The sequence below is a fragment of the Astatotilapia calliptera genome, chromosome 10 (genome assembly GCF_900246225.1).
Source record: "Astatotilapia calliptera chromosome 10, fAstCal1.2, whole genome shotgun sequence".
Lineage (NCBI taxonomy): Eukaryota > Metazoa > Chordata > Actinopteri > Cichliformes > Cichlidae > Astatotilapia > Astatotilapia calliptera.
The window spans coordinates 9,088,798-9,105,720 of NC_039311.1; the positions used below are offsets into that span (position 1 = coordinate 9,088,798).

The following is a 16,923-nucleotide window of genomic DNA, read 5'->3' on the forward strand; positions in this document are numbered from 1 at the left end:
AGTTCCCAATCCTAGTTGGAACACAAATACAGCCTTTCTTTAAGTGGTTAAGCCAAAGCTGAAGTGCTGAACCCTAAGCTGAATGCAAAGCAGAGTTGAAGCCCAAAAAGTACTGGTAGAAATGGAGGCTAAAATGGTACAAGCCTGACTTGAAGATCAGGCTCTGGCTACTGGGCTGGTATCAGTATACATTGAGCTTTAACATCACTCTGGCTGCTTTTCTAGCTTTGTGTTAGCATGCTGTCTGTGGAGATACAAAAAGCTGATGTTGTGTTGGTAGTATACTTCAGTTGTTTCTTTCCTGATTGCAGTTTGCACTTTAGCACTCGGCTCTCGTCCTTTTGTGCAATAAAGGTAAAAGATCTAAAATTCCTCAGAAATTTTCTGTGGACTACTGTGGACCATTAGACCATTTCCCACCTCACTTATTATTGTATGATATTTACGTAACAATATTAAAATGCATTGAGATGACTGTTGTTGTGATTTGGGGTTATATAAATAAAACTGAAGTGAAACTGCTCAAGATAAAGTTACTTCATCTAATCACTCTCCTCTTCAAATCCTACATTCTTATTTTTGACACAAGATTAACCATTTATAATAATAAACTGGAAAAACACTTGGAAATCAAAGGGTTTCACAAAAGCCACCATTTGGCCCAACATTAAAAACAGGAGTATAATCAAATAAAATGCCTATTAAGATTTTCAAGCACTTTCACGTTCTGTAACAGCAGGTGTCTTCTTTGTAGGCAGCCCTTTGTGTGGAGGTTTTTGGGAGATTTTTCACTAAGATATCATTGTAAATCAACAGTTGCTTGTTTAAGTGGAAAGGTATAAAGTTGGTCTCTACTAAAGTTTAAAATCCTTCCTTTTTTTTTAGTAATTTTGAGATAAACAGACAAAAACATACCCATGTTGGCAGGGATGAATTAGATTAAATTACCAGTTGTTGTAAAAAAAACAATTGATTGCTTTCACTTGTCTGATGAGCCTATTTGCAATAATTACATATTGATCTGTGAAGGGATCACACCTTCCCTTCAATTTCTCCAGTTAGGTTATGGATTTGTTGGTTTGCTAGAAACATACAAAATAACTCCAACCTGGGTTAAAAGCTCTTAGTGCCCACTTTTCAAGCTGTGTACTGATACAATTTACATTACCAACCATTAACACAGATTGAATGCACCGCACTTTGTACCAGAGGAGCTGTAGTAGAGACATTATCATGAAGGGGCCTCTATTCTGGAAGGTAGCCATCAGTACAGAAGGCAGGGGAGGAAAATTAGATGAAGGAAATAATCTGAAGGGCAAATATGGAGACTGTGATAAATATTTATATGTTGCTGTTATGTACCTATGGCTCAGAGAAAAAATATAAATCTAAACAGCATTCAGAAACTCCCGCTGAATTCTACCTGCATTGAAAAAAAAAATCCCACAGAAATTGGTGGGGAATAAATAAGCAGAATCAAACCTTTTCTGTATTTAGTCAATATTCCTTTCAGCAGTCTGGCTTCTTGTGAGAGAGGGAGGATGAAAAATGCATCACGAGAGTTTACTGCCCCCAGCCTGACTGTTCAACCCCTCTGCCACGGCTAACAGAATGCATTGCCCCATCTGGTGATTCTGAACATATAATGATTTTTTTCCTGCAAAATAACTGCAAATATTAAGAAGCTGCTCTAACATGCCTTTTAGCACTAACCTAAACTATTAGTCACTACCCCCGCCCAAACCCCCCCCAAAACAAAACAAAAAATAAACAAAAAAGACCAAAAACCAAAAAACCAAACCTAAAAGTAGTTTTGAAAAGGGCAGGCTACTTTGACATTAGGTGCAGGTTTTAATTGTTATCTCCTGGCCTTGTATTCAATAGTTAAATACAGAAAATATGTACAGGATGATAGCCTGTGCAAATTATGAGCTGGATATGAGATGTAAAATACTGATTTCCATCTGACACTCACTCCTATTTTATGAGGTTAGCTGTGATGAATTCCTTTAAAGCCACAACACTAGGGACTAGGGAGAAGTTTTTTTATGGGTTTAATTCCAACCTCGGCTCTGAAACTGATTGTAGATTCAAATTGTGAAAATAGGAAGAATTAGAATCAAACTTAATTTAATATTGAATAAAGATAAAGACTCATGGGCTTACAGATGCCATTAGACAGTCCTATGGAGTACAAATGCTACCAAATCAACAGGAAGGAACATGTTTGTCCCTTTTCCCACTGTTTAAATACACATGGAGGTGATTTTTTTTCAGCTGTGAATTAGTGATATCTAAAGCAGATCTTATCTCTATATCAATCTCCCCTTGTACTCCACTGACACTTTTGCAATAAGGTTTTAGGGGAGGACAGATGGAGGTTTTCCAGAACTGGACTGTGGCATTAAAGTGCTTAGAATCTGTTATGGTGCTTTTTTTTATTTATTTGATCAAATAAATCCAGTGGGTTAGCTAGATATCAATGCTTTCCAGGCCATCTGTCCTGCTCTGATTTCTCTGTTTCCTCTGCTTGCTGAACTACCTGCCTGGGTCTCAAGCAGAAACCATTTGAGGCGATGCACTGGTTGTCTCAGTTCTGTTTCATACCCGATTCTACATTCTGGCTCAAAGCAGTTGTAATGTGTGAGTACCATTGGTTAATGCATTACTAGAATTATAAACCAATTGCAAATCTCTCCAACTGTGTTGAAGTCTGATTATATTAGTGTTCCCATTTACTGACAAGCTTATACTACTATAATTCACGGTAATGTTCAGGAGTTACTATGCAGTCAGTACTCTATATTTTTTTTAGTCTTTCACCATCAACTTTTATTTACTTTACCCAGTTATTTTTCCACCTTGCTCTCATCTATTTTTTTTCCAATTCCTTCTCTCTTCTGGTTTGTCTAATCCACTTCATAGTATTTGAGCAAAGGGGAGTAAATTAATAGAATATGGCAACCAATTAGCATGACTCCAGTTGATTTGATGTTCCATTCATTTTCTTCCGCTAATCATGACTGATCATGGGGGCAGCAGCCTAACCAGAAGAGGCCCAGACCTCCCTCTCCCTGGCCAACTCCTCCAGCTTGTCCAGGGGAACACCCAAGTATTCTCAGGCCAGCCAAGAGATATAATCTCTCCAATGTGTCCTGGGTCTATCTCCTCCGGGTCAGAAATACCTCACACAGGAGGCGCCCAGGATGCATCCTTGTAAGATGCCCAAACCACCTCAGCTGGCTCCTTTTTTGATGTGGAGGAACAGCGGCTCTCCTCTGAGCTCCTAAATGATGGCCAAACTCCTATACCTATCTGTAAGGGACACCAGCCACCCTTCGGAGAAAGCTTATTTCTGCCGCTTGTATCCACGATCTCGTTCTTTTGGTCACTACCCAGAGCTCATGACAATAGGTGAGGGTAGGGACTTAGATCAACCGGTAAATTGAAAGCTTTGCTTTTATGCTTTTTAGCTCTCTCTTCACCACAACGTACTGGTACAGCGTTTGCATCAATGCAACTGAATCTGTCCATTCACCTCTGGCTCCTTTCTCCCTAACTCATGTACAAGAACCTGAGATACTTAAAAAAAAAAAAAAAAACCCACATCTTACAGTAAAAGAAAAGAAAACTTGCCCTTTGCTTGTTTCCTTAATTAAACCTTATGAATATCAAAGGCTTTCAGTCTTAGTGGAGAAATTTAAAACTTCCAAGTTTTTATTTTTAATCCTGAGAGGAGTAAATATTGCTTCAGACACTTCCAAAGTAAAACAACAACAGCAACCCCCCCCCCCCCCCCCCAAAAAAAAACAAAACAAAAAACAAAACAAAAAACAACAAGACAAAAAATAACAAACCTAATTAGCTCAGGGCTGTATATGCTAATGAATGACACTGAAGGTAGGGTCGCCAAGGATGACCATCAATGAAATGCCCCTTTAAGGATTAAGATGTTACAGAGCATGCCAAGAGTTTATAGCTAAAACTGACTTGAGGGTTAATGATTGGTATTTGATGCTGCTTCTGTGACCATGCTCCTCTGACTCCAATCAATAGTCATGTTAATAAGCGGCACAAATACTTGACACACAGGCCCCTCTCAGTGCTGGTTGAATTGCTGTATTGATCCTTGCACTCCGATTTTAATTCTAGCATTTCTTACAAAAGAAGCAAACTGCACAAGGCATTGACCCTGGCTGAGGGTGGCTGATGAGGGAGGGAATTAAATTTGTTTTGTTGGCGTTCAGTGACCGCTGGTGCTCGTTTCAGATGGAAGTGCCACAACAAAGATGGAAAGATTTTCAACAAAAGCGAGTCTCGGCACTTTTGTAAAAACAAAAGTTCCACTCGTAAAATTCTTTGAAGAACGTAATCACGCGGTGTTTTAACAAGGTAATGTTTAGGCCATTCTTTGGATCGGGTCCCAGGCAGCACAAACGACAAAGGACACCGCAGATGTGTCACAGGGAAACGAGTCTGACTGAGGAATGGAAGCCAGCGGAGGCTTGCTGCCTTTAATCAACTTGAGATGAGGCAAAAGGAAACCTTCATCAGCCTTTGCTGTGGGTGAGTAAGTCAGGTCATAAAGAAGGCCAGTTTGATCTTGATGAGCTTTTCAGGGCTTTGGCGAGATGAGTTTTCATGGCGCCTTGCAATCCTGAGAGGAATGCTTTCAGGTGACACTAATTGCTCCTCCACCCAGCTAGCTGTCATAAAGGAAGAAGAAGAAGTCTGTCTGGCAGAAGGTGAAGTCGTCTCCCCCCCCACACAACTCTTTTAGTGCCATGATGAGAGTGGGAGGGTAGAGATGCATGCTTGAAAATATGAAGAGTAATCAGTAATGCATGAATTTAAATCTATGCAAAAAATGCAGTGTAGCAAATAAACCGAGGTGTCAAGGCCTGAGAGAAAATGAAGCTGATTTATCAAAAAGAAAGAATCTCATCTAATGAAATGGCTTCTAATGTCTGAGTAACTGAGCAAATAGAACAAAAAACAAAACCCCAGCATCCACTGTTTAACTTATCACTAAGGTGGTTGCATTTGGTAAACTCAAGAGCCAGCTCAAATTAAACACAAGGGACAATGAGTGAGTTATTGTATGCAGCTTCTGGCTCCTGCACATTCTCATTAACATTCAGCATTTGCTTATTGGTAAGAATCCATTGTTTTAGACAGCAGGGCAAACAGGACATGGCCTTGACTGTTTTATGTAGAGGTGAATGTTCAATTAAGATAACGTTTTTATATAATGAGCACTACAACTCCTTTTTTTTTTTTTTTTTTTTTTTTTTGCTTGCACAAATCTATCCAGAGATACACGAAAACTGCCAACTGGATGAGCCAAAAATTATTCAAATGGCAGTGGTTGTGATGGTGGTTGTGGTGGGGGAGGCACAAGCAAGGAAGCAAGGTAGACACATTTCTGGTATGTTCCAGTTTATAAGCCAGGGGATTTTATCATAGTAATTATGATACTGCAGCTGGTGAGTCCAGTGGCTGTTGATTTATTGCCCCCAGCGGCAGGGTCATTTAATTTCCATGTATAGCGGTATCATTTTGATTACATACAGCTCATTTCTGCATAAGCAATAGCTCCTGTGAGTCAGTGTAAATGTTCATTACTTTTTGCCACCAGATGTTTTCAACAATAAAATATCAGTGAGAGCAAGCCTCTGTGGACAGTTAACTCATTTTGCAGATAAATGAATAAATTAGTGAACAATGCCCATATCTCACGTGTATGAAGTCAGATTGGTTTGATATAGTGTCTATTTTAGGACACCAGGAGAAACATTTGGGTTTTGTCCAAACTGCATTTGTACTTTACATTTTTAAACATAAATATCAAAGTTTGAAATAACTCCTGGCTTTATAATATGGATTATTTAGTTTATATTTAGTATTAGATTAACTGTACAGTATGACGCAATCACTGCATGAACTCTGTGTTTGGCTGTTTTCTGTTCAAATGTGATAACACCCCTACACACTGTTGACGCACACAATAGTACAGTTCAAAGAAAGCTCCTTGTCCTACAGGGCTACACAGCAAGATCAAGGTGTTCAGTCCTACAAATATCATTGTCTTTTTGAATGTTATAATGGACATTTTCTTTCATAGTTAGTATTCCAAGTGCAATTCTAGGCCTCACAATTGTACTGTAGCCTTGCAGGATAGTGTGTTCATTACAGTGGTTTGATTGAAAGGACACAGGGTAGAGGAGAGGGGTGACCTTCTCTTCTCTAGTCCTCTCATTTTGATTTGTCTCTGGAAAAATATTGGACCAAGGGTTGGGAGAAAGATAATGCTACTAGAGAAAGTGCACCTTATCCAAGGTCGGTGTTGCATTTCTTTTATTGCCCTGAGCTTATTTCATGAAAAAAAGAAAGAAAAAAAGAAAAAGAAAGATATTCTGTCCTCTCTCAACATAATTCTGAAAATGGAACACCATACTGTATAGATGGCATCCTGTGATAATGATGTGGTTGGTGCAGAAGTGTGCTTGGTCAGCCAAATCCCTGGCCACACAAATGTGTCTGCTGAGGCAGGGATTCCAGCTAGGACTTACCATAATACTGCTCTCATTACAGTCCAGAGGAACACGCATGTGTGTGTGCTCTTCCACACACACACATACAAGTGTATGTGTGTGTGTGGTGTATGTGTGTGTGAGTGTGAGTGAGACAGTGAGTCCCTGTGGGCATTTGGCTGTAGCACTGGAGAAGATAAGGTAGTCTGATGTCTCCTGACATGGTCAATGATTCATAATTGAGGCAGGACAGCTGTTGCTGGGTGCACTGACAGGTCCCAGGGTGGATGACAGATGATAGGGCCCTCTGGGGCTGAGCTATCTATCAGTCCAAATGTTCTCTGTCCACTATCTGCTCACCTATCCTTCATAAGCCTCCCTGATATATGTAAACCAAGTAGTCACAGATCCGCAATCTTGTTCTGCTCACTGAATATGATAAGTTGTTGCAGTATCAAAGACTACTGTCGATACCGTATCCAAGGTGGACATCAAATAATTAAGAATCCAATTTACAATCAAATTATCTTCTGTGTTTCAGTGAATTCAAATGCTGTTTTTAAACAAAGCCACAAAAAGCTCTTAAGTGAATATTAAAAATGACAAAAATAAAAAATTTTAATATTTAATGTTCTGCACCATAGACAAAGCAACATTTATAAATCAGAGCTTTTCTAGCAGGTCCACCACAAGCCCATGATAGTGAGAGTAAGTATGCTACGAAAGTGTTTGTTTCATTGTGCTCTGGAAGCCACTATATGGATGTCTCCTCTGTTAAGACACTTTTATTGTGAGTTGCAATAAAGGTGTCACAGCAAGTGTTAATCTTTTTTTAAGGCATCAACATCAAACGTCTGAAAGCCAGGACAAAACACATTGGTGACAAAAAAATGATGCACTAAAGTAAACCAGTGGGATTATGTAATGTTTTACACTGTACAGTATATACTAGAGGGTTTTTTTTCTCATTTCAGAAGGAAATTATTGTATTTATAGCACAGAAAGACTTCTTATCTCACAGAGTGAACTTTACATTTTGCATGTGCTTTTACCTGGAACAACTGTGCATCTGGGAATCGCCACTATCTGATTAGTAACTACAAATTAATTATAGTTTCCTCAATAACTGTAACTGCACAATTAAATGTACATAATAACACAATGCAGTTAAGATGACATCATTCACATCTGTTTTCTACGGCTCTCATTTGCTAAATTTGACAGGCTAAATTGCAATTCCACATTGACTACGTTTCAGTCTCATTCTTTGAATATATCAGTGTGACTGTTAAAATCAAGGAGAATTACTGTGCTCTCCTGTGAGCCTGTAGGGAGAATTATTAGGTTATAAAACAGTCAAATAACCTAAATAATCTGATTTCCAAAAACACTGTGCCCACAGCCTTGTCATTCTCATTACCCTTGAGGAATTGAGAATCTGATTCTAAAGTCACGTTTCATTCTTTTATTACTCACTGTGACACTCCTATTTAAGGCACATGCAACTATGCAACTCCAAAAAAAAAAAGCATCTTGGCATCTTTGACCTGATGACTGACTGCTTGTTGTGCACCTTGTATCCCAGAAAACCTTCAGAGATTGGGTTTAAATCTGGCATTGATTAAAAAAAATCAAATCAAAGTGGCTGATCTCATGGATAATTCCGGAAGAAGTCACCTCTAAGCTCAGGCTTGCAGCGTCCATCAGCCTCTCTGCAGTCATTGTCAGCACCTCCTCGACTGAGTGACAGTTTGTCTACGTGACCAAATTCATTTTGCTACCATCGTGTGACTAGTACTCATCTTGCCCACTGTCTCAGCTTTTCCAAGCTGCTGCACTAACAATCCTGCAACATAGCCTAGGGCAACCTTTTTTTTGCCTCGTGACATACCTGAAACCTAAGCCCACTACCTGTGACAGCATTCAGTTTCACATACTGTGCCGACCTCTTGAGTTTTATACATGGCTCGGAAAATGGGAAGATATTTCAGAAGACATTTATTTAAACATATGCAAACATAAATGAAAGTATATGAGGCAAAAGTTTAGAGTTACAGCAACAGTTCACAAAGTTTTACCAAGCTTAAGTTTGTGAACATCTCTTGTGTTGTTCTTCTTCTTGTGTTCTTGGCAGAACTTAGTCTTTTCTCATAGTTTTTCATAGTTTCTTGACAGCCACCTTTCCAGTAAGACTATTTCTAATGATGCTTTGACGAACAGTAGACTGATAAACCAAAGAACTAGTGTCAGATCATTGCTTAATTGTTTGTTGCTTAAAGATGTGACTTTCAGATACAGTTCATGCGCTCCCAATAGTTTTTCAGCCTGACACTCCTTTTATCCTCCACTTGTACAGTTTCCTTCGAATTTTTAAGGATACACTGGACACCAATGCCATATCTTTTGGCAATCACCTTGTTGGTGCAAAAATACAATGACACAAACTGTGTCATCTTTATTTTTTGTAGATTCAACTAAAGACATGTGTTACGGTTCGGCGTTGGCAGTGTATTGTTTTAGGCGTTTTGTTTTGGCGTGACTGTTATGTGTTTCCTGTTTTACTTTGAAAGTCTGTGTTATCTTAGTGTTCAGTTTACGTTTCCTTGTCTCGTCAGGTCTAATTTGCCCCAGCTGTGTTTCCCTCCTGTGGTCCATTCCCTAATTGCTCCTTCTATGTATTTAAGCCCTGTGTTTCTGTATGTCATTGTCGCGATCTTCCCCCCCCCCGTTGTAAATAGTTTGGCGCCTTGTGTTTGGTGATGTAAATAAATGTTGTATCTTGCTTTAAATCTCGTTTTGGGATTATTTTTGTGGAAGCCCGTATTAGTTTTTTCTCGTGTGTTTTTGCCTTATTTTTATTTTCCTGCGTTGCACCCCGGTTGCCTAGGCCGGGGTGTAACACATGGAAAAAAAATATATATGTTTTTGCGACATGCTACTAATAACAAAGGTCCAAAAGATATAACCTGTGAGTGTCGCTTTGCTAGGTTGTCTATTATGTGTAGACACAAAACAGGTTCATCTACTGATTTTAGGTGCCTCCTTCATGCTTGAATAATTCATAGTTCAGTATTAAATGGCTTAACAATCAAACAAACAAACTGTCACGGTTTGCGGGGCAAGCCGTGTGGATTTGTAGTAAGGACCCAAAAGGCGGCAGCTCTGGTGCAGGTGAGTGTTTATTTACAGCAGTGGGTACAAACAGCAACGGGGTGTGAACATGAAACCGAAACCGAAACCTAAACTGGGTAAACTAACAACACAAACCAGGAATGACGGTGCAGGGAGGTCCGGGGAAATACATACAGGGAGACCGAGGGGAAACAACACAGACGAACCAGCGATTACTAAGACAGAAAATACAACTTAAATACACTCAGAACACAGGGAGATTACACACAGGTGGGAGACACAGCTGGGAGTGATTAACATGACGAGACCAGGGAGGCAAACTGAAAACACTCACATAAGACGCAGACCTTCACAATAAAACAGGAACACACGGGGGGAACAGGGTAAACACCAATTAGAGAACAGAACCAAAATCGCGAAGAGAAAACACAAAACGCTGGGTCAAAAGGACCCAGGATCATGACACAAACAAACAAACACATTTCCTCTGAAAATGGTTGGGTGCAAAGACTTGACTGAATATGAAGGAAAAAGCAGCCAATGTTCGAAGAATAACTTTAAAAGATCTTTAGAAAGCCTGAAGAACTATTGTTCAAGACCACTTCAAAAACAAGAAAGACACGAGGAGTGGTTTAATTTTACAGATTACTGTATAGAATTACTTAAGATTATTTAGCTGCTTGGCCACCAACATCCTGTTGCGCTTCAGTTTTCTATGGCAGCGGTTTTCAGAGCAATGTCTCAGCGTACTCTACAACCTAAAGAAAACAGCAATTAGCTTTAGAACATAGTGAACCATTTATCAGACATTCACAGAGAGACTGGTCGAGACCAAAAATAGTGCTGAAAGGCAAGATTAGACTTGCATTTTCCAAGTGGTCAGAAAAAGAAACCCGGCTATAACTGATGTGCACAACATGATAAACAACAAATAGAAGACGCAGGAATTTATACAAGGGCAAACTGAGAACTAATAATGGGAGTGGAAACAGCTCTGGAACAAGAACAGGGGATGACAATCAACGCAACGAGATAGGCGAGAAAGTAAAACTAAATACAACACGAGAGAAAGCAAAAGGCAACAACTCTTATCTGGAAAACCAAGAGCTGACTAAAAATAAAAAGCCAATTTAAAAAAGTAGAAAAAAGTCAAATGATGATAGAAGAATATATATATACAGGACACAGGGGAGGGGAAGAAAATAACAAGCAAGGAACCAAATAATTACTAGGACTCTAAGGTAAGCTAGCAAGAACCAAACTTCAGCATGAATAATGCAAAACTCAAAGAACCATAAACTATGCAAAACTCAAACCCTGGCATCAAGACCCAGGGACCATGACAGACTAAACAATATGTGTGTCAGATGAGAAGAACAATGAATTATAAAATCCCATCAACCTACAATGACATAATCAGAATGTTCTAGCAAAACCCAGTGATGAATGTACCATCTTTTATTATCATATAGAATGATGATTAGGATCTGTTGTTGGATTTTTATTTTCCTTTTTGACTTCTGCCAATAATTAAATAAATGATGCTCCAAATGTCTTTACACAGACCGTTTTACTACATACAGTAGTCCTGATTCCTTTGCCAAATTTAGCTGCAGATTCTGAACCCAAGACATAAGGCGTTGCTAACAGACTATTCTGCAGGCAGGCAGAAAACATAGAAGAAGAGGAATTGTGCAACAAACCATTAGTGGAATGACTCAGATAGATTCTACTATTAGTCAAAAATATGTTTTCATCCCAGCTGCAGGTTATCAAAGAAATGAAAGCAAACATGTTTTCTGAGGGGGAATATTAAGGGTGAATACATATGCTCAAACTAGTACTGAAAATAATATGTATGCAATGTAACATTTGATAATGTGTTGGTCTAATAAGAGCCTTTGCAGTTCTGTTGGAAAATTGTTTTTTTTGTTTTGTGAAATTGCACCAGTGAGAGCTGTTGTTTAATCTTATTGCATGGGTGTGTTTTTTTAGGTGCTAAATGTGAGCGTGTTGGAAGGAGAGCAGGTGACCGTGGAGGATACAGGAGGTCAAGAACCCTTCATCCTTGCCAATGAGTCGGTCTTGATGACTGGCTTAGTGCTACGCAGCTGGAGCAACCAGATCTCTATCAGTCTCCGTAGTGAGAAACGCCGCAATTCAGCATATCTCCTACTCCATTACCAAGGTGAGCAGAAGCTATACATTACTAGCTTTGGTGCCACATCATTCAAACACGTTACATTAAACATGACAACAGCTTATTGTTAAGCAGCAGCTTTCTATCAGGTAATGCTTATCCTCAAGCAAAGATGGTGCAGAGCTGGTGAGAGGCTGCAAAATGGTTGACTAATTGCATTTAAAATTGCTCTATTTCAAAACACTATCTGTTGACCTTCAGCTGGGCAATGATGTGTATGTGCCTTTTCCATTTAAATTTTTTCATTTGCCATTTCACGGATCACATTTGTAAAGAATCATTAAGTGTAATAAAGTAGTATCTGGTGTGTCAGCCGCAAATCCTGTCAGTAGAAATAGTTACTGTGTTGTTGGTGAATATAATGGCCTATAATTTCCAACCTCTCCCTCGCTTATTTTGTGTGTGACATTGATCTTCTATGTCTGTAACAATGTCTGTTTATCTTAGCAATCACACAAAGTGGCCGCCAATTACATGCCCCATCGATTTGAGCTGACGGTGGTCGCTGGTGGACAATTCATTCTACCACATTACTGTGGTACTTTCATCAGCTAGAAAATGAAAGGGGCCATCAGAACTGTGCGGCTGATGGGAGATAAATCAGCCCATCGCTGTTGGATGTTTGAATATCACTGTGAGGTCAGGCCGAATGATGACAGTGAAGGGTCACCACAGAACATACAGGGTGATGTATAGCTGGGAACACATGGTGATAAACAGTTGAAATATATATGAGTATTATTTTATATCAGTTGGTACACTTTTCACCTTTACCTGTCCCATTTGGATTTTGCATTGTTTAAACACCTCAAACTCAATTGAAGTAATGCAATGCAAATGCAAAAGTACAAAAAATAACATTGAATACATAATGTACTCTATAATATACAGGACATCCTTAAGTGAATAGCATACCTCCACCTTGGCATTGAAATTATGCATGCTGTATTTGCTGTAAAAAACAAACAATTAATTTCTATATTATCCTATATTGCACCAAAATAAGTCAACATTTTGCTGTGCTTCTCAGTTTTAACATTAGCAGGGCATTTTTTCCCAAAATTCCTGCCCACTATGAAAACAATTTAACATAATAGGCTTCCGTGTTATACTTCTTTGCCAACAATGTGTCAAAAAAATGATCACACATGCAGCCTTGTCCGTCTAAAAACCTGTTTGGTTTGAAAGTTGATGGAACAAATTCAGCTACATTAATGAGAAAAATAGCAGGAGCAGATTTCATGAAGATTAGACATATCGGAGTCACGGAAGATATTTCAATTTGTGTTCTTCTGCTTTGCAAGCGGGGTATCTTCTTGTCCTTTACAATGGACTGTGAGAAATGTAATTGGACAAGCGTGGAGAAGCAGATAGAACTGTGGAGAGATGCATCTCAGCTCGTCTGTAATTAATATTTGCTACAGCACGAGCTTGTGATGGCAGACTGATGTATCTGTCTATAACAAGAGCAGTTTGACACTTGGAAAATAACTTAAAGTGTTTTTTACTGTTTATGTTAAGAGAACATAAAGTGTGGGAATGAAGAGGGGCTTACCACTCTCCTCATATGTTCTTATCAGCGTCTTTTTCTCAATACCCCCACATATGTTTGTGATCTTATCTAGAATTGAAAGTATAGTTAATAATATCATCTTAAGAGAATGTATGTCTCGATTGTTCAAATATTCTCCTTAAAAACTGATTTTGTTAAAAAAGGAAAAATCCGAAAAAATACTTACAGTTAGGGATTTTTCTTTTACTTTTTCTAATGCACAGATTAGCCATTACATGAAACCCGGTGACAGATGAAGTAAATATGATCTGATGTGATTGAGCAATCTGAATGAGCATCAACGACATGCTGTGGATCAAGCCCAAATCCATGGAGATTCCGGCCCACAAACCCACAGAACGCAAAAGAGCTTCTGCCAGTGCTGTGTGCCAGACTCTGCATGATGCCGGCGTAGGTTTCATTGCCATGCTGCAGTGAGTTAGAGCTGCTTTGGAGGCACAACAGGGAACGCTATATGACGTTAGAGGTTTTAATGCTGGGGCTGATTAGTGTACAGTTTTGGTATTAATAATAAAGGAGTTGGGTCAATTAAAAAAAAAAATGCACACAACGAAATAAGCACCCACCAATTCAGGCATCTATTCTCTGTAGGATTAAACTGAAAACAATTTAATTTCTCAGTAAGGCATTGCTGTTTAATATAAAATAACAATGTGAAAAATTTATGATCTTGCTCTTTCAATGAGAAGAATCGGTTTAAATTGAAGTTTTAAAAATGAAATTGCATACTACAGTGCAAGTAAGGATTATGACTTATTTTATCCCAAACCCATCCCTGCTTTCTGAAAACTTACTGCTGATGAGTAAAAGTAAAGCCCACCTTTCGGCTATTTTATATCTATAACATACATAAAGAATTTTGTCTGAATTAAATATAATACCGATGTAATGTCTGTAATATTAAATGTAATACTGTCAAAGCCTTATTTGATTCCAAAATGTTTGATTGAAATTATTTACAACCTCTTAGCATTGAGATGATGATATAATAATTGTATGGTGAGCTAGGAGTTTTTAGCTGTATGAAGTAATCCATGCTGCTGATGGCAGCGGTGTTTCACAGTAATTATTCATTGTTTTTAACTTAAAACCTGCAACGACAAGAGATGTGGTCAGAGGACCCCTGCCGCTGGTAGCAATCCAGCACATGCCACCTGTTCTAAGTAGCATTGATAAGATTCTTGTCTCTAGTTCAAAGTTATTGCTTTTTAATAGCCTTTATTGAGTAAATGGCCATTTCGATTGAGGCTTTAACCAAACCACATAAATATCAATAGGCTATATCACTGCGGAACTATCGTCTGGCTTTGTACAAGTGAGGCACTTTACCAGAGACAACACTATTGATGTTTCTATAAAAGGTAATGCTTTGATGCACAGCCAGGTCATGTGGCTTAGATATATATTGACAGCCACACTCTCCCACATGTCGCCTACAAGCCGAGCGACTGATGTTATATCTGTATATTAAACCAATAACTGACTATAAAGATGACTAATCATTGCCATGGAATCTTCGCTTCTTGCACATTTTACTCTAAATGTCAGTGTAACACACAATGGATAATATTTTCCAAATATCGTGCCATTATATATAATAACAATCTACACTACATTCATTATCTGTGTTGTGTTTTCTGTCACCTCATTTCATTATCTGCTGCCATTTTTGATCCTATTCCAGCTCTCCACCTGAAGGGATTCAGGCAACGCATACAGGAGTGTAAGCGTTTATTAGAGCTAAATTGAAATGCATTTTATTTGTTTGGCCAAATACACTGTGGGTAACTGACTATTACTAGCTTCCTCAGCTCATCTATTGTGCCCTAGTCAACAACATTTGTCCATCATTGGTTGAAGAGCAGCATTCTCAATTTGAAGTACTCAGGCAGATGAAAAATGTGCATACAGCTGAATGAGGCTCATTAATGGAAGGAATGTGTGAGTGCATGCAGGTGTCGCATCAGGCGTTCTTTTGGGAAATGTTTACTTTCTTTAAATGTTTTCGAAGGTTGATCTTAAGTAAATGTCGATAGAGGACGGCAGAACGGGGAACTCATTATTGGATCCCAAATACACATTTAGAGTTCCACATTTGAAATTCAAGTTTGTTTTTTGTTTTTTGTGCCAACATGTAGGTGTGAAAGGGCAGGAAGCAAAATAAAAAGCATACTTTATATTCAATAAAGACAGTACAAATCCACAGCTTGTGCACAGAGAAAGAGAATAAAAGAGAGAGTGAGTGAGGAAAGAATGGCAAGAATGTTTTTTTGTAATACTGACAAAAATAAAAATAAAATAAAAGACAAATAAAAAAAAAAAAAGACAATTAGCATGTGCCCATGTTCCTTATGGTTATATATTGCTTGCGACAAGGTACAGTGTAAAAATCCAGAAGTGTTTTGAGCTACTTTTCCTCTTCTATTTTTAATATTTACTAAAGTGACATTTTATTCCATATAGTGTGGCATTTTTGTCAGGAACGCTTCATTTTGACATCATCCATTGTAATATCTGCCGATCAGGCATAGCATTATGAGCACTGACAATAGTAACACTGATTATCGCTTCATCATGTCACCTGCTAGTGAGTGGGATATATTAGGGAGCAAGTGAATATTTTGTCCTCAAGGTTGATGTGTTAGGAACAGGAAAAATGGGTGAGTGTAAGTATTTAAGTCTGAAAAGGGCTAAATTGTGAGGGCTAGACGAACTCAAAAGTGGTCCAAAGAAGGAACAGTGGTGAACCAGGTCCTGGGTACTGATAGGGTCATGGAATACAACATGATCCGATCTAACATAAGTAGTAGTTGAAACTGCTGAAAAACTTAATGCTAGTTCTGATAGAAAGGTGTCAGAATACTGACAGAAGTGCATCCCAATTTGTTGTGTACGGGGCTGAATAGCTGCAAACCAGTCAACGCTGATCCCAGTCCGCTGTTGACAGTGTCAACAAATGGGAACTTGATCATCATGGGGCGATCGTGGCTCGAGAGTTGGGAGTTCGCCTTGTAATCGGAAGGTTGCCGGTTCGAGCCCCGGCTCCGACAGTCTCGACCGTTGTGCCCTTGGGCAAGACACTTGACCCGTTGCCTACTGGTGGTGGTCAGAGGGCCCGGTGGCGCCAGTGTCCGGCAGCCTCGCCTCTGTCAGTGCGCCCCAGGGTGGTTGTGGCTACAAGCTTAGTAGCTTGCCATCACCAATGTGTGAATGGGTGGGTGACTGGATGTGTAAAGCGCTTTGGGGTCCTTAGGGACTAGTAAAGCACTATACAAATACAGGCCATTTACCATTTACCATCAGAGCTTGACTATGGAGCAATGGAAGAAGGTGGCCTAATCTGATGAATCACATTACCTTGGGAACCCCTGACACCTGGATGCACTATGGGAAGAAGTCAGTGGAGGCAGTGTGATGCTCTGAGTAACGTTCTGCTAGTAAACCTAGTAAACCTTGGGTCATCCACATGGATGTTACTTTAACAC

The 16,923-nt window shown here is 39.1% G+C and overlaps 1 protein-coding gene across 2 annotated transcripts in view; it reads left to right on the plus strand.

The window, feature by feature from the left end:
• The window catches only part of LOC113030167 (seizure protein 6 homolog), a 94,768-nt gene that overhangs the window by 56,399 nt on the left and 21,446 nt on the right, over positions 1 to 16,923 (plus strand). For both annotated transcript variants that reach the window (XM_026181338.1, XM_026181339.1), the window contains exon 4: positions 11,661 to 11,853. In XM_026181338.1, coding sequence (XP_026037123.1) covers positions 11,661 to 11,853 — 193 coding nt within the window. The remainder of the gene's footprint in view (positions 1 to 11,660; positions 11,854 to 16,923) is intronic.